Source organism: Brassica napus, chromosome C6 (genome assembly GCF_020379485.1).
Source record: "Brassica napus cultivar Da-Ae chromosome C6, Da-Ae, whole genome shotgun sequence".
Classification (NCBI taxonomy): Eukaryota; Viridiplantae; Streptophyta; class Magnoliopsida; order Brassicales; family Brassicaceae; genus Brassica; species Brassica napus.
Window position 1 is genome coordinate 43954003 of NC_063449.1, and position 20467 is coordinate 43974469.

General features: G+C 37.4%; 3 protein-coding genes and 1 non-coding gene across 4 annotated transcripts; 2 read left to right on the forward strand and 2 right to left on the reverse strand.

The window, feature by feature from the left end:
* Positions 1-1101: 1101 nt before the first annotated feature.
* On the forward strand, positions 1102-2154 carry LOC106376833 (kunitz trypsin inhibitor 2-like). The gene has a single exon (XM_013816960.3). It carries the CDS (start codon positions 1371-1373, stop codon positions 2025-2027), a length of 657 nt encoding a protein of 218 aa, XP_013672414.1. The 5' UTR covers positions 1102-1370; the 3' UTR covers positions 2028-2154.
* An 8894-nt stretch (positions 2155-11048) lies between these two features.
* On the forward strand, positions 11049-11369 carry LOC106373769 (kunitz trypsin inhibitor 2-like). Its single transcript, XM_048759959.1, has one exon. The coding sequence runs from the start codon at positions 11049-11051 to the stop codon at positions 11367-11369; it is 321 nt and encodes a 106-aa protein (XP_048615916.1).
* A 1304-nt stretch (positions 11370-12673) lies between these two features.
* Positions 12674-15376, reverse strand: LOC111202391 (endoplasmic reticulum oxidoreductin-1). Its single transcript, XM_022695216.2, has 9 exons — positions 15041-15376; positions 14691-14822; positions 14358-14619; positions 14169-14279; positions 13758-13876; positions 13581-13685; positions 13300-13502; positions 13090-13216; positions 12674-13013 (listed from the first exon to the last, which is right to left on the reverse strand). The coding sequence occupies exons 1-9, from the start codon at positions 15209-15211 to the stop codon at positions 12828-12830; spliced, it is 1416 nt and encodes a 471-aa protein (XP_022550937.1). The 5' UTR covers positions 15212-15376; the 3' UTR covers positions 12674-12827.
* Positions 15377-19893: 4517 nt separating this feature from the next.
* Positions 19894-20000, reverse strand: LOC125589402. The gene has a single exon (XR_007325595.1). It is a non-coding gene; the product is annotated as a small nucleolar RNA R71 (small nucleolar RNA).
* Positions 20001-20467: the final 467 nt, after the last annotated feature.

Sequence of the window (20467 nt, forward strand, 5' to 3'; positions counted from 1 at the left end):
GCCTTTTATGTGACAAAAAAAGAGCTTATATATTGGTCCTTCTTCATGTACTCCCAGAAGCAAAGTTTTGTTGAGAGATAGGACGAGCAGAGCCGGGCCTGACCACAAGCTGGTCAAGCATGGGCTTGGGACCAATATCTATATAATCAGTTTTGGGGGCCAATTTGGCAACAGTCTCTGTTTGTTCAGTGGATGAATAGGTTGTTTCATTTGTCAAGGTCATGGGTTCAAGCCAGCTTAATAATATTTTTGGGGCCAAATTTTTTTTGACTGCTTCTAACCCTAGAAAAGTGCACGGCCTTGAGGACGAGACACAACTTCATTTATTGGTTTATTTACATATAAGATTTGGTGATGAGTTTTATAACAATGAACAAAAATATCGTTAAGATTGGGTCTTTTAGTTATTTTCAATATCCTTCAGCTGAATTACAAAGTAGCTATTGTGTTGTTAAGTATAGCCATAGTGTATATTTGTGTAGAAAATACCTGAGGAAAAGCTAATAGGCGAAGCCAAGAAAAGCTAATCTTATGATATGATTAAAACATTGAAAATAATCGTCCATTTTGCAGAAAAAAGAAATCTCAAATGCACACGTGATTCTCACTGGAGAATCCTTAATGCCGTATGTGTGAGGGTTTTAGTTTCAAGACAAATACGGATATGGTCCACTGATGCATAATGTTTCTGCATCTTCCTCTCTTCATAAGTATAATTCATGGAGACCACGTTTTTGCTCTTCCTGGTCTTTGGTTCGTGTCGGTCTCTGGTTATAAATCTTGATTGTGAATTATCTGTCGCCACTTATGTGTCTGCTTGTAGGTCTTTGGTTCGTGTCGGTCTCTGGTTATAAATCTTGATTGTGAATTATCTGTCGCCACTTATGTGTCTGCTTGTAAAAATGTAAAAGTCATTTTGTGATTCTTGTTTTAGCTAATAAATTATTTTTATAGATATAGAGAAACGATTGTGGCTAGAAACAAAAGATGTTTAAATTCATTCGTACGTTGTTTTCACTCATCCTTATCTAAGTCTTGTCATCGTTCGTCTTTGTTTTCTATGTTAGTTACAATGGACCACTGTGCATTTTCCTCGTGCTAAAAATTGAAATTCAAATCAGTTACCATAGAGTCTAAAGCCTAAAACACCATCTTCTCAACTCAGCCCTCCCTGTACTAGAAACAAACCCATATCACGGGAATTCAAATCAGTTACCTTTAGTCTTTTTTACCACACAGGATTTTTACTGCCACATGCACCACGCTGTTTTAAATTTAACCGCATAAACTTCCTATAAATACCCGTACGTTGTGTTTGCTCTCTTCAACTCAACTCACTCAAACCCCAAAACACACACAAAACAATCAAAATGAAGACTTTTTTTCTAGTTACTCTCCTGTTGGCTGCAGCTGTCTGCACCCACGGCAGAGAACAGGTGAAGGACTCCAACGGAAATCCAGTTAAGCGCGGTGCAAAATACTTCATCCAGCCGGCTAAGAGCAACGCCGGTGGTCTTGTTCCAGCCGCCATTAACTTACTTCCGTTTTGTCCACTTGGCATCACCCAGACACTTCTTCCCTACCAACCGGGCCTGCCGGTTAGCTTCGGATATGAGCCAGTTATTGTCGGCACAGACTACATTTACACATCTACCACAATAAACATCGAGTTCGAGTCCGACATCTGGCCCGTATGCAACGAGCTTTCCAAGTTATGGGCAGTCGATGTTTCCTCATCCGCTGCCAAGGAGCCTGCCATTATCATCGGTGGTGAAAGTACGGCCCCAAATAGCTTGTTTAAGATAGAAGAAGCTACAGAAGCAAACACTTACAAGTTGACCACCTCGTACGGAACCGTTGGAACCATCCCAGGGCCATGGTTAAGTGCACCACAGCTGATTGTCACCAATGATGAGTCTAAGACCTTATTCGTCAAGTTCGTGAAAGTTGATGATGCTGCTACTAAGGCTACTACTTCTACTTCACGTGTTGAGAAGTTAGGTCTAAAGATGTTCCCATTCTACTAGTCAAAATCATGTAATATTGTAAAAATCCTGAGACTCGTCCATGGCCATGAATAACGGGTTGAGATAATACCCGCACGTATGTATGTAAGCTCGTTTTTACTTTCAGAAAAATCAAATAATTTGTGTATCCGACGCTTCATGAGACATACCTTTTACATTAAAACCATATCCGATAATCTAGTTCTAAATTTTCCTGACATATCAGCAAAGATCCTAAATCCGTTTTTGGTTAAACCTAACCAATCAAAGTTACACCGTTCATGATATGTAGTCGATATATCCAGAGTTCCAATCAAGTTTCTCGAATTTTATGAAAAACTATTGTAGCTCTTCTAAATGACATTTCAAAAATCCCAAATTTCACCAGTAAAAATTTAGGTCTGGGCGTTCGGGTCTTCGGGTTGGGTTCGGGCCGGTTCTTTTCGGGTCCGGGTCTTTTCGGATCCTAAATATTTAGATCCAATAGGTACTTAGAAATTTTTGGTTCAGGTTCAGGTCGGTTCTTCTCGGGTCCGGATCTGTTCGGATCTATAATTAAAATACCCATAAAATACCCATAATTTTTCGGGTCCATATCGGGTCGGGTTCGGGTATTTAGGATCTGAAAAAGACATGATATACCCATAAAATACCCGTAAAGCTTTATATTACTTAAAAAATGTTAAAAAATAACAAATGTTGTTCGCAAAATATATTTCAACTAAATCATAAAATAATACATACAAAATAGAACACAAAAAATCATATTTTTAGATATACATGTTTTTAAGTCGGGTACAAATCGGTTCTTATTGGGTCGGGTCTATTCGGGTCGGTTCTTTTCGGGTCCGGGTCTATTCGGGTCGGTTCCTTTTCGGTTCCGGTTCCAATTCAATGTGCTTCGTTCTTCCATGGAACACTGGATTACTGGCCAGCTTGATAGCACTTTGATTATCTTCATAGATGGTAATCGATTTATTGATTGGCTCGAACAATTCTTCAAAGAGTCTTCGAAGCCATATACATTCTTGGGCTGCGAGTGTTGAAGCTTTATACTCTGCTTTGGTAGTAAACAATGACACCGTTACTTGCTTCTTACTGCACCATGAAATGCTTGTGTCTCCACATAAGAACACAAAACCCGAAGTTGATTTTCGATCATCTAAATCTCCACCAAAGTCAGCATCTGTGAAACCATATAGAGAAACCTTGGCATTATACTTGTACATCAGTCCCATGCCAAGAGTTGTCTTCACATACTTAAATTTCTTCTTTGCCGCTTCTAGATGTGGCTTCCTTGGTTCCTGCATGAACCGGCTTACAAGACTAACCGCAAAGGCAATATCTGGTCTTGTAATGGTTAAGTATAGAAGACTTCCAACAAGAGAGTGATAAGGTCGAGGATTGGCTAACAAGGATCCTTCATCGCGTTTGAGCCTTATGTTAGTATCTAGTGGAGTAGAACGTACCTTTCCTTGGTGTACTCCAAACCTTTCAACAATCCTTTTTGCATAACCTTGTTGGCCGATGAATATTCCTTCCTTTACCCTCTCGACCTCTAGACCAAGAAAGTGATTCAGCTCGCCTAACTTCTTCATCTCAAACCTCACCGACATATCCTCTTGTAGACGAGCAATTTCAGCATCGTCATTTCCAGTAATGATCATATCATCCACGTAGAGGAGAACTACTACATAAGCTCTTCCACTTCTCTTGAAGAATAGGCTTGGATCAGCACTTGATGCAATATAACCGCAAAACTGAAGGAATTGAGCAAGCTTTCCATACCAAGCTCGTGGAGCTTGTTTTAACCCGTACAAGGCCTTCTTTAGCTTGCACACATGGTTAGGATACTCTTGTGATTCAAAACTAGGTGGTTGCTCCATAAATACTTCTTTATCAAGCTCACCATAGAGAAAAACATTCTTCACATCTAACTGCCATAATTTCCATCCAAAGCTTGCAGCTAAAGATAAGAGTGAGCGTACCGTAGTCATCTTTGCTATTGTCTGAAGGTCTCATCATAATCTTCTCCGTACTTCTGAGAGAACCCTTGAGCAACCAACCTTGCTTTGTATCTATCAATGCTCCCATCTGATTTTCGCTTTAGTCGATACACCCATTTACAAGAAACAGGCTGAGCATCCTTGGGTTTCGGAACCAAATTCCAAGTTTTGATTTTCATGAGAGCATTAATCTCCTCCTTCATTGCGATCATCTATTCCTCAACTCCTTTTGATTTTTCATAAGATGATGGTTCATTTTCATCTAGAGGAGCCGCAAAGTAACAAGAGTAATTGGTGACGAACCTTTCATCTCTGAACCGAGCGGGTTTGACAATGTTCCTTTTTGATCGTTGATTGGCGACAGAACCATGATCATGCTCTTCTTCGTCGTGGTCAAGTGCATACGTGATTCTCACTGGAGCAACCAAGGACCAGAGTATAAGGGACATGTGTCTTGCAACTGTGTAATCCTTGATGCCGTATGTGTGATTCTAATCTCCGGAAACTGAGGATATGGTCCACTAATGATAGACATTGTTTTTACTCGCTTCCTGTCGTTCTCTGGTTATAAATCTTGATTGTGAATTTTCTGTCGTCACTTATTTGTTTGCTTGTAGAAATCATTTTGTGATACTTGTTTTAGCTAATAATTTTTTTAAAAATAAAATTTAGATAAACGATTGTGGCTAGAAGCAAAGATGTTGACATTCATTTGTTCGTTGTTTCACTCATTCCTTATCTATCTGCTATGAAATCTTATCTTCTTCCCATGAGTTATGGTTCGTCTTTGTTTTCTATGCTAGTTCGTCGTGCTAAAAAATCGAAGTTCCGATCAGTTACCGTAGATGGGGAATAAAGAGCCAAAAAAGTATTTAAAGCTGATAGATACCTTTAGGTTTTATTTACCACAGGATTTTTTTTGAACTGTCACATGCACCACACAGTTTTAAAACTTAACCGCAGAATCAGATCTCTTAGAAATACAAAGAGTTTATAAGAACAACTTTTCTTATTAGCTTTAGAAACTACTCAAAACTAAAGCTCTCAATATGTTTCTCTCAGATCATATGGAACACCTCTCCATTAGACCTATATTTATATGAAAGAAAATTCCCTTTAACATGTGGGATATGGAAAACACAAACCTAACTTAAATAGAAACTTCCTTTTCCTATTTCTAGGTTTCCTTATTGTGTTTATCTTAACATATTAAACATCTAATAATATGTTAAGTTTCCACAAGCTTGGAATTATCCAACATTCACCCCCTTAATTCTAACTTGAATTAGGGAGATCAATTTCTTGAACTCCGATTAAGCTCCTCATTTGCTTGAACATAATCCTCAAGTAATCCTCCTTCACCACACAATGGTGTGCGAATCCACCCATTGAATTCACATCTTTCTCAAGGTTAGACCGGATGCTCTCCTCGCTTCCGTACCGCCTCTTATTAGAATTGGCCCAGTTCTTGTAGAACCTTCTCCTGACCTCTTCACTTAAGTTGCGATGAGTCTTGTGGCTGAAGCTCACTGCGACGATAACTCTGGTCACGTCCGCCATCTTGCGTACGTGAGCTCTGGTAAGGATGTCGGCCTTCTGCTCAACACCCAACAGTTTTATCTCTGGTTCGTCTTCAGCCTTTGAGAACCTTGACTCCATTGGTACGTGCGTTGTGTTACACGCTTCCACCTTTGTGTCACACACTCCTATGTGAGTCGTGTTACACGCTTCCATCCGTGTGTCACATACCCGTGTATATTTAACACCAGCCGATCTATCCACAGGCTCACACGTCTTGTTTCTTGTGATAGAATCCACCTCGGCTGCCATAGCTTCAAATCTATTCTCTTCACCGAATAGATTGAACTCATGTGAGGCAAACTCTCCTCCTCTATTGGTGCATCCTAGAATGAACATAGCTGAGGTAACTTCTCCTCCTCTATCGGTGCAACCTAGATTGAACATAACTGAGGCAAGCTCTCCTCCTTTATCGGTGTGAAATCTTTTGAACCAATAGAATGCCTCACGATTATCTGCTGGCGTTGGTGGTGCGATTCGCCCACATCAATCTCCATGCAGTAACTCCTTCATCGTCATCGACAAAACCTGGAAGTTTATCAATGACAACATCAAACAATGGATGGATGTAGATCCAAAGTCTTTGATGCGAGGCGCAGCTGTAGTCACGTCGGCCATCTGCTTTCGTGATCTCTCCTCATGTCGCCATGATCTAAGCTTCATCTTAAGCTTAGATTCGAGTCTCCAACTTGAGGCTCTTTAATGATGGTAACGGCCCAACCTGGCTCTGATACCAATTCAGATCTCTTAGAAACACAAAAAGTTATAAGAACAACTTATCTTATTAGCTTTAGAAACTACTCAAAACTAAAGCTCTCAATATGTTTCACTTAGATCATATGGAACACCTCTCCATTAGACCTATATTTATACGAAAGACAATTCCCTTTAACATGTGGGATATGGAAAACACAAATCTAACCTAAATAGAAATTTTCTTTTCCTATTTCTAGGTTTCCTTATTGTGTTTATCTTAACATATTAAACATCTAATAATATGTTAAGTTTCCACAAGCTTGGAATTATCCAACACAGAAACTTCCTATAAATACTTGTACAATGTGTGTTGCACTCCACAACTCAACTCACTAAAATCCCAAAAACACACAAAAAAAAAATTAAAAAATAATGAAGAAGCCTTCGGTGACCTCTTTTCTCATCACTCTCCTCTTGTCTGCAGCTGTCGGCGCCCACGGCACTGCAGAAATCAACGAAACTCCAGTCAAGGTCGGGGAAAAATACTTCATGCTGCCGGTTAAGACAGAGAAAAACGATGGAGGCAGGGGCGTGCCTTGACACAGCTAGTTGAAATAAGGGTTTAGGGCCCCCATTTTTTTAAGGCCCCCATTTAAAAAAAAATAAATTATTTTTCATAATTATTTTTTGTATTCATTGTTATGTATAATAAAAAGAAAATAATAATATCAACTGAACTAAAAATCAGTTTACTATTATTATGTCAATGAAAAAACAAAAGAAAAATATTAGTAAAAATATCTATCTATATTAATAAAATATGGTTTTCTCTCACTTTAGCCCTCCACGTCATCAGGAAGGAGGGTGCGTTTTTAGACACGTGGCATTCTATCATTAACAACATTAAGCTGCTATATCACGGTGAGTTGTTTATTTGGGCTTTGTGTGCTGATCTGAGGAATGTGATGGGCTATTATTGTTTTCCCTTAAGAAGTCTATGTAATATTAGTGTTTGCTTTATTCTCGCTTCTGTCGCTTGAGAGTCTCTACACATCTCACAACCACAGGGTTTCGTCTCTGAAACGGCTTCCGTTATTCAGATACATTAATTTCTCCCACTTTTTTTCGAATTAAATCAGCCATAGCTAAATCAAAAGAATTAAATCAGCCATAGCTAAATCCAAGGCAACCGACTGAAACTTCTCCTTTAAATGTCTTCATTGTTTGGGATGGACAGCCCCAACGAAACGAAATCCCAAAGTCTTTCTCTGTCAAGCATCAAATCCATCAATGGTGAATTCATTTGCAACAGATATCACCTCCGATGAAACTCATCACTACGATGAGAAGTGTTGTGTTTCATCAAAGGATATTTCTTTGATATTGGTAAGTTATTGTTCCTTTTGCTTTTTGATTAATTTATACTTTCCAACTGTGATTGATTGATTCTTTGTGTTTGATGTAATTTGCTAGCTTGCTTTGATCACATGTGCACTAGAACATCCTCCAAGAACTTGCATTGATGACAGCTCTCTCATTCCGTAAGCTCCAAATCTCTCTTTGTCTCTTTGATATTAATCAGACCTTTTTTGGCTTATTATCTTACTAAGATTCTCTATTTATTTTTGAGTCTGTCTCCTTTTCAAGGTTGTGTTTTGTCCGGAGGTGTTAATGGTCTGACTGAATTTGCTTATTCTTTTGTTTTCGTTTTGTTTTCTGAAGCATTGTCGCTTGAAATTGTATTGTTTTTAGTGTTTTCAACTTTTCATCTTCTGCAATTTGTATATGTCGTGTTCTGTCATACGTGAACATGGTCTGTGATATAATGCAGAATTCAATCTTAAGCTCTATTGCAAAGTACGAGAATCCGACCATTTTTCACTGAGCTCGGTACCATGGATGTAAGTTTTCTCTCCTGTCTTTTGTCTTAAGTATAATATCCGGCTAAAAAAGACTGACACAAAAGCTGCTAGCGATTCCCATTTCCAACAACTGAATAGGCTGTTGTCACTTTTGAACAAAGATCCAGCTAACGTGGAGAAACCGAGATGCCATATTTAAGCGGCTACAGTTGTATGGAGCTAGCCTAATCAGAGATTGAAGCAATCAGATGGTCCAAGTGAAACTGACATCATATGCCGACTTTTTTTGCTTTGTTGCAGTACATATCCGAAATAAAGGTAAAGTCTCTGTGTGTGTAATCTGAGATAAAGATTGGATGGTGGGAAAGAGGACATGAGGGGGAATGATGAGGCTGCTCATGGTTCTAATCCGTTTGATGTATCGTGTTCATGTCTTTGTGTTGATCATTCTGTTTATGTACAACTTTTGAAACATAGAGTGTGAGTATGATCTCAAGACGTGTAGACTTTTACAATGAGTTCTACTCCTATAACTTACCTGATTATTTTTTTCATCTTGATGATCTCTTGAATTCAATTGTATATGGGGTGATAGTGTAAGTTGTTCACAATCACATGTGCCATTGAGAATGATGTGTCTTTTGCGAATCTCTTGCAAATGTGTGTGGTGAATTGTTATTGAATGCTTTTTTTTTTGCCATCTTCTGATTCTCTTCTACTCCAGACAATGTTTCCAACAAGCATTATCTTGGACCTGTGCAATTAGAAGACATGGCAAGGTAAACACTTAGCCTCTCCATGTCAACTTTTATTGATAAAACACTTAGCCATCTTCTGATTCTCTTCTTTTTCAGGTTACAAATGCAAACTGGAACAGCCTCAAAATATTTTTTTCCCGCTAGAGATCCAAAGCTCTCTTTTTTCACATGTTTAATTTTTTTTTGTAGCCTTTACATTGATAATCACTCCTCAATAGAGGAATGAAATAATAGACAGTGATATCGTGACACCAAACGTTAAGTGAAATTTTACTTATAAACACTTCTATCATATAAAAAATATTCGACAATATGCAAGTACAACTAAACGAATAACAATTTTAAATCAATAGAAATACATGGGGGAATCTATAAAATATAGAATCTGAAAATATTTTATTTTTATTAAGTTTTAAAATGATTTTGGAAGATTTAAAAATACTCTGATTTAAGTTTAACTACTCTAGAATCTCATTTATAATTATAAGATTTATTCTTTAGTTTAAACTAAAAACTTGACTAAAAACACTTTACAATGACTGAAAACTACTACAAATCACAACTTCTAAATATTTCAAGACAGTTAAATAGTTTATAAAATAAAAATCCAATAACACTTTAAAATTAATGTTTAAATAACAAATGATTAGTCATTTTAATTTAAATTACCTCAAACTTCCAATTAAATAGACCTCTTCAATTAACCATGGTTTTATAATTCTAAAAGTATATTATAAAACTATGTGTACAAAAATATATCTATGATTCTAATAAATTTTAAAAAAGTTTGCAAAGAAACCATCAACTAAAAACAAAGTGAAATTCATCAATTTAAGCAATAAAATGACAAATTCTAAGCAATTGTTATCTGCTTTAATGGTCTACAATTTTTTGGTTGATTACTATTATTGAAAAATGATTTTTTTTTTATGAACTAATAACTCTATAAGTTTCTATAGTCTGAGCATTATTAATTTATACATTTTTTTACTGTATGTGTATTTGTCTACTTTCTTAAGCAAATAGTTTACCGATATACACATTAACACTACATAATTAAACGCTAAAGTGAACTATTTTCTGTCTAGCATAAAAAGTTAATAACTTCCATAAGGAAATATTATTACACTTTAAAAAAATAGCTGCATCTACATAAATTGATACAGCAGTTGAATATCAAATTAAACAACAATACCACCAAAAAATATTCAAATCTAAATAATACAAAAGCCAAACAATCCGCGCGTAGCGCGAAAACACCACTAGTTTAAAATAAAATAGATCTATAGTTAAAGAGTTATTCTTGGGTTCAACCAATAGGATTTCATTGTTTCAAATTTGATATCTTTTAAAATAGGAAACAAAATATTGTCAAGTTATATTATTTTTTAAAATAAAAAAGTAAAACAAAATAGTATTTTCAGCAAACACTAAACCCTAAATCCTAATCACTAAACCCTAAATCCTAATCCCTAAACCCTAAACCTTTGGGTAAATTCTAAACCCTTGGGTAAACTCTAAACCCTTGGATAAATCCTAAACTCTAAATAAAAAAAATACTAAACACTAAAACTCTAAACCCTAAATCCTAAACCCTAAACCCTTTTGTGTTTTAGTGTTTAGTGATATTGATTTAGAGTTTAGGATTTATCTAAGGGTTTAGGGTTTACTCAAAGGTTTAAGATTTAGTATTTAGGGTTTAGGATTATGATTTAGGGTTTAGTGTTTTGCCGACTACGTTAAAAATATATTTTTTGTAATTAGTATTATTTTTTTATCTTTTTTTTACCTTTTAATTTAAAAAACATAATATAATTTGATAATATTTTGTTTTCTTTTTTAAAAGATATTGAATATGAAATAACACAATACTATTGGTTGGTGAACCTCTACAGATCCCAAGAATAAGTCATAGTTAAATAGGCCCCCAATTTTTATTTTTTTTGTCAATGGCCCCCATACCGACAGGGACGCCCCTGGAGTGGTCTTGTTCCAGCCGCCACCAACATACTTCCCTCTTGTCCACTTGGCATCACCCAAACACGTCTTCCGAACCAACGGGGCATCCCCGTTAGCTTCCGATATACAGAAACTATCGACAGAGACTTCATTACCACAGACACCTCTATAAACATCGAGTTCATGTCCGACATCTGGCCAGTCTGCAGCGAGTTCTCCAAGTTATGGGCAGTCGATGACTCCTCATCTGCCATTATCATCGGTGGTAAACACAAGAGCCCAAATAGCGCGTTTAAGATACAAAATGTTACGGTAGAAGAACACACTTATAAGTTGACCACCTCATACGGAACCGTTGGAACTACCCCACCGCAGCTGCTTGTCACCAATGATGAGTCTAAGACCTTAGTCGTCCAGTTCGTGAAGGCTGATGATGCTACTAAGGCTACTACTACTACTTCTCGTGTTGAGAAGTTAGGTCTAAGGATGTTCCCATTCTACTAGTCAAGATCAAGATCATGAAATGTAAAAATCCTTGAGACTCGTCCATGGCCCGCACGTATATATGTGAAATCGTCTTTACTTTCATAACTAAATCAATTAAGTTTGTGTTTTCCGGCGCTTTATGTAAACACCCGCACGTCTGTATGTGAACTCGTCTTTACTTTCATAATAAATCAAATAAGTTTGTGTTTTCCGACGCTTTATATGAGATTGAGGTGGGGGCTCCGGGTACTCATTCGGATTTGGTTTAGATCTATTCGGGTTTTGAATTTTTGGCGTGAAAGATTTCAGTCTCATTCGGATATTTCTAAATTTCGGTTTTAATATTTGTGGGTTCGGTTCGGGGTCAAAGATTTCAGCCCCATTGGGATAATCTTTTAATTTCGGTGCGGTTTAGATCTTTGCGGGTTTGGATAACTCATTTAAATTATTTTTAAAATTTTAAAATTCATTATATACTTCAGATTTTTCAAAATCTATAAACAAAATAATATATTATGAATAACATATGTAAAAATAACATATAAATTGGTTTGGTTTGAATCTTTGAATATATATTTCAAATATATTTGGTGTGAGTATATTTTAATTATTGTAGACATTTATTTTTGACTATTTGTATATATTTTTAATTATTTTAGATAACTTAAAAGTATCTTATATATTTTGGATGTTTTTAATATACATTAAATTTAAAAATAATCAATATATTAAGGTATATAAGCCTATTTCGGATTTATTCAGGTACATGAAATACTTCGATTCGGATTCGGTTCTCTAGATGCCAGAATTTTGAATCCGTTTGGATGTTTCATCAATTTCAGTTCGGATTAAGTACTATTTTTTCGGATCAGGTTCGATTCGGTTTTTCGGATTCAGAGTTTTTGCCCAGCTCTAATATGTCATATCCAGTAATCTAGTTCTAAATTCTCATGTCATATGCATATCACCAAAGATCCTAAATCCATTTTTGGTTAAATCTAACCAATCAAAGTTAAATTGAATTCGAAGCCCCTTATCTTTATTTGCCCTTTTAAACTACACCGTACATGATACGGAAAACTATTGTAACTCTGTACTTGATGACATTTCAAAAATGCCAAATTACACTAGAAAAAAGACATGAAATTTTGCATTCTTGTTGTTTTCTAAACATTTGAAATGATTTGGTTTTCATTCAAGAACAGAGACTGTCATTACCATTAATCCAGGTTTGGAGAGAAGCAACAGAGTCTTGAAGTCTAATGTGCAAGAAGAGACTAAAAGCTCCGTTTTTATGTTTATGTTGGAATCTTTACCTCAAGAGTCTCTATTTTTCTTCTGTTTTATAACTTTATCAAAATCTTTTGGCTGAGTTTGTATAATGATATTCTTTTTTTTTCTTTAATTTTGTTACAACGATGACTATCCATTTGATTCAGCATGAATGCCTAAAAGCTGGACAGCTCAATGATTATTTCACCAGAAGGAGAAAGCTAAATCCAAAACTCTTCTTAATCTACCAGGTTTAGCTGATGTCTTAGCTATCTGATCCTCCATTAGCCTCTCCACGTCTGGTCCCATATCGTGAACCATTTTAACCGACTCAGAGAGACGGTTGAGCAAGTTCACCAGTGCAATCACCTCATTACGTTGCAGTTGCAGCTGGAAAAAAAAAGAGAAGAAAACATTACAGATCATCAATGCTTACGTACAAGACAAAGCATGTCAAGAAACTCACTGTTTGGTCACCCTCCTTGTCTTGATTTCCAACAGAGAAGAGGATCTTCAACGCTGTCCCTAGACCCTGAACCTGAAGCTTCCCCCAAAGCCGACACTTTTCACAACCTACACAATCCATCAGTGCACTGCAAAACACATACATAACTTACTTAGCTAGCCGACATATTAAGCTCTATATGAGTGTGTCTCGAGAAACATAAGACCGAACCTTATGTTCCTGAATTGTTTCTGAATCTGCTGTTTCAGTTCAGGTCCACCTTGACCTTGCCAGAGCTTAGCTTCATCAAACGGAACAGGACACGCTGTTTGGAGTTTAGGACTGTACAACAGTTGTTTAATCAATGACTGTGTTTTCAGATCTTCCGCATGGTTCCCTGTGTCATACTCTGCTTGCTCCAAGTACTCTGTTGCCTATACACGTTGCAAGAGTCAGTAGCATTGTTCAGATTCGGCATGTCAAAGACCGACATGAAGAGAAGTTTAACTCACTTTAGTTACAGCACGTAGGACAAATAGATACGTGAAGTACATGTTTCTGACACGGTCCGGATGTCTCAGGATACGATCATACATCAGCTCGATGTTCTGTCCCCACTGCATTTCAAAGCAAAACATGTCACAGTCATGACTCAACAAGAAGAGATACAATATCAGAAACACACAAACCTGGTTGCGTGACTCGTCAAGAAGATAATCACCAGCTATGTGCATGGAGATTGAAGAATGAAGACCTGATATCAATTTGTACAAAACCTTCTTCTCTGGACATGTCTCTCCAGATGAATCTGCAGAAACCCATCACATTACAAGTCTTTTATCTCACAATACTAAAACTGTTGTGAACAAACGCGAATCAAGCTCGAAGAAAGCAAAGAGCAAAACGTATTGAGGCAAATACCCGTTTTAGGGTTTGTATATTATTATGTGAATAATTAACTTTACAACCCTTGGACTCATATTTATAGCAGGCTCAAAATCCAATTTTCTTATCCTTTAGGATTTTTAGTATTTTTAGGATCTTTAAGATTTAAGACACATCCAGATGCAACAAAAACGAATAGAGAAGGAGAAACTCACATTTTGGGCAGTTCTCTGAGTAAATAGAGTCCCAAATCCTTCTAGCAGAAGGTCCAGTGTAACCAGTAAACCTCTCAGGGTTTAGCTGAAGATTTACATAAGTCATCTCACCTGAACATTATAAGTCAATAACCAATCAGTTCTCAAACACATTGGTGCATCAAACTGTTTTAGTTAAAACTACATTACCGTTATCTGTGTCATCCTCATGCGTCCATGGATTATTAGTCTCCACCCAACCTCTGAACGCTATGTTATCTATAGTACGGTCCACAGCAGCTTGGGGTTTCCCCTCTTGACAAATCAAATTATCTGAAGGAAGACCTGCGATGTTATAGGGTCTTTTGAAAGGTTCAGGGAACTCATTCTCTGGACATTCGCAGACGCTGCAATCACGTAAACGACACATCCCATCGTCTGGCCAGAACGGGCAGTCACACCACAGTTTGACCTGTAAAAAAAAAACAATGTAACTAGCTGTTGGGGAAGAGTTAACATCAAAAGAAAAGAAGAATGAGAGACCTTGAAGTAACGGAAGAAGGGAGTAGCGACGAGATCTTGAAGCAGAGGATTCAAAACCTCACTGTTGAGATTGTCCACTGTTTCGTAGTCACAGCAACAGTCCTCAACCATGCCTTTGTATTTACCACTTCCCTGTGTATATATACCAACAATGTCATCAAAAAAGATTCAGTTTTTTTTTTTTTATTATACTTAATCCAAAGACCAAAGCTTTTGACTTTTTAACTATTGTCAATACTACGAAACAAAGTTTATCAGATTCAGACACGAACATGTAACTGAGATCCTTTTTTGTCCACATTCCGTTATATCAGATTGAAGCAAGGAGATGGAGAGTAATAATCACGAACCTGAAGTGAGCAGCTGCAAGAATTACGATCGGTGAAGAAGGAACCGACATTAGAAGCGGTTCGAGAGCTGACGGCAACTGCTAGTAAGACAACGACCAAAGCCGCCAAAGGCCATCGCCATGTTTGTCTCTTCCTTTCGCTTTCTTCTTCTTTGATTGCGCCTTTTCCCATAATTATCGTGAAAAGACACAAAAAGCAAATCAAATTGGGTTCAAATAGATCCTTTCACGGTAAACACGTTTTTTTTGCGTCTTTCGGACAATTCTCAAAACCCCATTGTTGTTTTGTCTGAAGATCGACTCGGCTCTTATTAAGCAAAAGTCATGTAATGTGGATGCGTTAGTTTCAATGCCCGCATTTTTAATCTCGTTTTGACATTTCAGCGCGACGCGCGGGTTTGGGTACCACGCGCCTTTTTAAGTCGGAATATTTATCTCGTTTGTCCCGTGACGTGCTTTAGCCAATAGGATCCATTTATTTGTTCCTCGGAGAATAAACAACTTGCCCGTTTTAGCACGTCTCAGTCAACGGACGGTCGTTTATGATTTAGTGGTCGCCACGTCACCGGTTAGCCTTAACTTTATCCGACAAACTCTCGAGTTTTAACATTTTAACTGAACACAGTATCTCTCATTATTAATAACAATTAAAAAAAAAGTTGGAGAAAAAGAAACACTATTATAAAAAAACTTGAAACTCTTGAGATACTACTAACAGATGTCATTGAATAAATGGTTTTACTTAAAAAAGTAGATTATTTAATAAAATTAGATTAAAAATATTAAATATTGAATTTATGAAATAGTTTTCCTGAGAATCTCCAGCAATAAAAATTCTTATATGAGTGTTGACAACTGTTACAAATTGATAAAAACTTCACTAAACCATCTTAAATCAAATCCAAAACTTTGATAAATACCTGGGCCTATGGATTTATATTCAATCGGGTCAACCATTTTCCTTAACACAATAGTCCACTCGATCAGACCGATGATTTGGGTCAGACCGAGTAGGGCCGTTTGTCTCATTCATAAGTTATGATGTTCTGCACATCGGCAATCAACCCAATTAACTTCGCTTGATGCCCTATTCTCGACGTGTCTCACAAGGCAGTTGAATCCTTATTGTTTTGAACATGACAACTAAGCATTGAGATGAATCGTTCCATTGTGTACTCTCAGAATCAAAGTTTTCTAGAGAGAGAACTAGACACAACTTCGTTAATTGGTTTCTTTACATATAAAATTGGGAGATGAGTTCCATAACAATGAACTAATATCATAAGATTGGGACTTTTATTTCTTTCCAGTGTTCGCCAATTGGATTGGAAAGTATTTGTTGTGCTGTTACGTACATCTATAGTGTATATTTATGTAGAAAAAGCTAATCGGTGAAGCCAAGAAAAGCTAATCTTATGATATGATAAAAAAAAAGTACTGAAATGAATCGTTCCATTTTACAGATGGAAAAAAAAGTTCTCAAGTTCATACGTGATTTTCAATGGAGCAACTAATCTTTTGAGTAAGGGACATGTGTCTTGCAAATGTGAATCCTTGATGTCGTATGTGTGAGGGTGAAGGATATGGTCCATTAATTAATGCATAAATAATGTTTCTACATCTTCCTCTCTTCTTCAGCATAATTCATTGAGACAATGTTTTTACCCTTCTTTTTCTTGGATATTCGTGTCGTTCTCTGGTTAGAAATCTTGATTGTGAATTTTATGTCGTCGCCTATCTGTTTGCTTGTGAAAATGTAGAACTCATTTTGTGATTCTTGTTTTAGCTAGTAATTTTTTTAAAGAATAAATTTAGAGAAACGACAGTGGCCAAAAACAAGGATAAGTAGTTAACAAGCATTCATACATCTCTCTGCATTTAAACCTTATCTTTTTCTCATGAGTTATTGGTAGAGTTATCATTCGTCTTTAATTTCTATCATTCTATGTTGGCTACTACACACCACTGTGCATGTTCCTCGTGCCAAAAAGTATTTAAACCTGATAGATACCTTTAGGTTTTTGTTTTTGGCCACTATCGTTTCACTCATACCTTTAGGTTCTTGTTTTTGGCCACTATCGTTTCACTCATACCTTTAGGTCCTTGTTTTTGGCCACTATCGTTCACTCATCCTTATCGAAATCTTGTCTTCTTCCCATGAGTTATTTGTTGTGTTATCGTTCGTTTTTATATTCTATGTTAATTACTGAGCACCGCCGTGCATTTTCCTCGTGCTAAAAATCGAAGTTCCGATCAGTTACCGTAGACTCAACCCTCACTACACTATAAACCAACCCAATGTCACGGGAAAGATCATAATGTGAGATGGGGAAAGAGCCAAAACGTATTTAAAGCTGATAGGTACGTACCTTTAGGTTTTATTTACACAGATGATTTTCTACTGTCACACCAGGAGGTTTTAAATTTCACCGCATAAACTTCCCATAAATACCGGTACAATGTGTTTGCTCTACACAAGACAACTCTCACTCAAACAAAACAATCAAAATGAAGAAACCTTCAGTGACCCCTTTTCTCATCACATTCCTGTTGGCTGCAGCTGTCTGCACCCACGGCAAAGAAGAGGTGAAGGACTCCAACGGAAATCAAGTTAAGATCGGTGCAAAAATACTTCATCCAGCCGGCTAAGAGCAACGGAATTGGTCTTGTTCCAGCCCCCCATTAACGTGTATTTTTTTTGTCCACTTGGCATCACCCAAGCACTTCTTCCCTACAAACCGGGCCTGCCGGTTAGCTTCGCATATGTGATATTCCGTGTTTTTGACGGTTTTAAACTCGTTTTGGAGCAATTAAATGGTCGGTTTTAATTAATGTTTTGGTCTATTTGATGCGTTTTGGTGTTCTTAAGTGTAATATGCAGGTTACTAGATAGCTTGCAAGAAAAGAACGCATTCGGGATTTATTCAGAAGCAAGATGGACCGAACAATGGACCGAATGAGAAGTATTGATCGCACAGGACATAGATCGACCGATCAATTGTCTGTGGATCGACCGATCCAGAGCTAAGAAGAAATTCATGCACTAGATCGACCGATCCGACCACTGAGGATCGACCGATCCCACGCTCTACGGGCTCCACACGCACCAATGAGCTTTTCACTCCTTTTTACCCACTCCCCTCAATAATGGACGAAAAAACTGGACTTTTGGGGACTCAGAAAAGATTAGAGACGACCAAGAAGGAGATTTACAAGTTCTTGAGAGAGATTTGAGAGTTTTGTAACTTGTTTTGTGTGATTTGTGAAGATTTGTAAAGGAGTTCATCTCAAAACCATTTGGAGAAGATCTTCTGAACCTTTACTCTGTTTTAATACAATCTTATCATGTTTTCTTCATCAAAATCGTGTTGTTCTTGCTTAGTTATGTGTGATTAGTCATCTAGTTGGGTTTAGGGGTTCTCATAGGGGATTTCTTGATGTTTTGATTCATAAAACGTGTGTAGACTAAGGGATTACGTTTTGGTTCTTCATCTAATGGATTTCTTACTGCTTGAACTGAATTGATCATTTAGTTCATGATATCAGATTGTTTGATGCACCGAAAGTGATTGTTTGAACTTCCGAAAATACTTTAGATGAGGAAAGTGTCCTTAACCCTCGGAAGTTGATGTTATTGCGCTTTGTGAACATATTGAACCTGTTCTTAATGCTTGTTTAGAAATTGAAACTCAGCGGAAGTTAGTGTGGAGATTTCTATAACATAGAGAATTAGCGCTACGGAAGTAGGTTAATTCTAATATCGTGTTTGAGTTCTAGACGGTTCTTAATATACCCCTGTGTCCGCCATTAATTGTATCTTGATTAAAAAGAAATCCCTGAGAATTCCCAATGCCCAACGTTTGTTTTAAAATAGTTTTCAAATCGTTTAAATCATCCTTTTTTACAGCTTGTTTATGTTTTGTGATACTAAAGAAAATTAAATAAAAACCATCAAAAATATATCTTCGTTCGCTATAGCTATTAACTTTTCTGCAACTCTACGTGTGATCATCGGTCCCTGTGGATTCGATCCCGCATTACTACTGCGTACTTTACTGTGCACTTGCAGTTAGATAATCGAGTTAAAACTCGACACATCAAGTTTTTGGGGCCGTTGCCGGGGACCATTTGGTCACCCTAGAGTTAATGATCAGTTTAAGACTATAGCATTTTTATTTTGTCTAATGTTTCTGTCTTTCTCTTTCTGTTTGTGTTTTCAGGTGAATGAGCGGATTTCATACTAGAAGCAAAGGATCATCGAATTTAATACCTTTGGAGTTAGAGCTCGGCCGCCTAGAGAGACAAGTGAAAAAGAAAAGACTTGAGTCCGCTGAAGAGGTTGAAATGGCTGAACACCAAGAAGACCAGTTTCAGGACAACCCGCAAAATCCAATTCCTGTAGATGAACGAGAAGGCAACAATGCTGGTGATAATCAGCAGGCTGGTGTAGCTGCAAGACAACAGGCTGGAGACTATGGCATGCCTAGGATGACGCTTGCACATTATGATACACCAGATGCATTCTATGCCGATCGTTCTGGGATTCGCCCACCTCCCATTGAGAGAAGAGACTTTGAGATCAAGACTGGTCTCATTAATTTGGTGGAGAAAAATCCTTTTCATGGAAACCCGTCTGAGGACCCGATGTATCACTTGGAGCATTTTGAGCGAGTCTGTGACACCAGCAGACATAATGGAGTTCCTCAAGGCGCTTTGAAATGCAGGTTGTTCCCGTTTTCCTTAGCTGATAAAGCTATCAGATGGTTAAAGTCCATCCCTCCAGGATCTCTTACTACATGGGAAGAGACAAGAGCTGCTTTTCTACAGCATTTCTTCACCAAGTCAAGGTCCACATATCTGAGAAGCAGAATTGGAAGCTTTCAGCAGCTTGATTCAGAAAGCTTTCATGAGGCTTGGGAGCGTTTCAAGGAGTACACACAGGACTGCCCTCACCATGGTTACACTGATGTGAGCTTGCTGAACATTTTCTATAATGGAGTTCATGAAGAGAGTCAAGATGCCATGGACACAGCAAGTAATGGTGATTTCATGACCAAGACTGTTGAAGAAGCTTACACCTTGCTGAACAACCTGTCATCCAGCAAAGCAAACCGCAAGTCAAGGTTTGACACCAGCCAGAAGGGTGTTGGTTATGAATCCAAGAAGATAGATGAGCTGAATGCCAAGATTGAGATGCTTCTCAAGAGAGATCAGAAATCTGTGAAATTTGTGGAGGAGCAAGACTATCGTTCCTCACAAGAAACTGTTGGTGATAATTCAGATGATATGCAAGCTGATGTGAACTACATTGGTGGTCAAGGAAACTACAACAGAGGCTACAATCAGAACCTTGGATGGAGTCAAAATCAGCAAAATAATCTGTCTTACCGGAGCAACAATGTGGAGAATCCACAACATCAGTCCTACC

Bases quoted from the DNA above. Each gene is read 5' to 3' on its own strand.
- LOC106376833 (XM_013816960.3), top strand. From the start codon at position 1,371: ATGAAGACTTTTTTTCTAGTTACTCTCCTGTTGGCTGCAGCTGTCTGC.
- LOC106373769 (XM_048759959.1), top strand. From the start codon at position 11,049: ATGTCCGACATCTGGCCAGTCTGCAGCGAGTTCTCCAAGTTATGGGCA.
- LOC111202391 (XM_022695216.2), bottom strand. From the start codon at position 15,211: ATGGGAAAAGGCGCAATCAAAGAAGAAGAAAGCGAAAGGAAGAGACAA. The intron at 14,620-14,690 runs GTCTCTCATTCT...TTTTTTTTACAG, and splicing joins CCTTCTTCCGTTACTTCAAG to GTCAAACTGTGGTGTGACTG. The intron at 13,503-13,580 runs GTGAGTTAAACT...CAACGTGTATAG, and splicing joins TCCTACGTGCTGTAACTAAA to GCAACAGAGTACTTGGAGCA.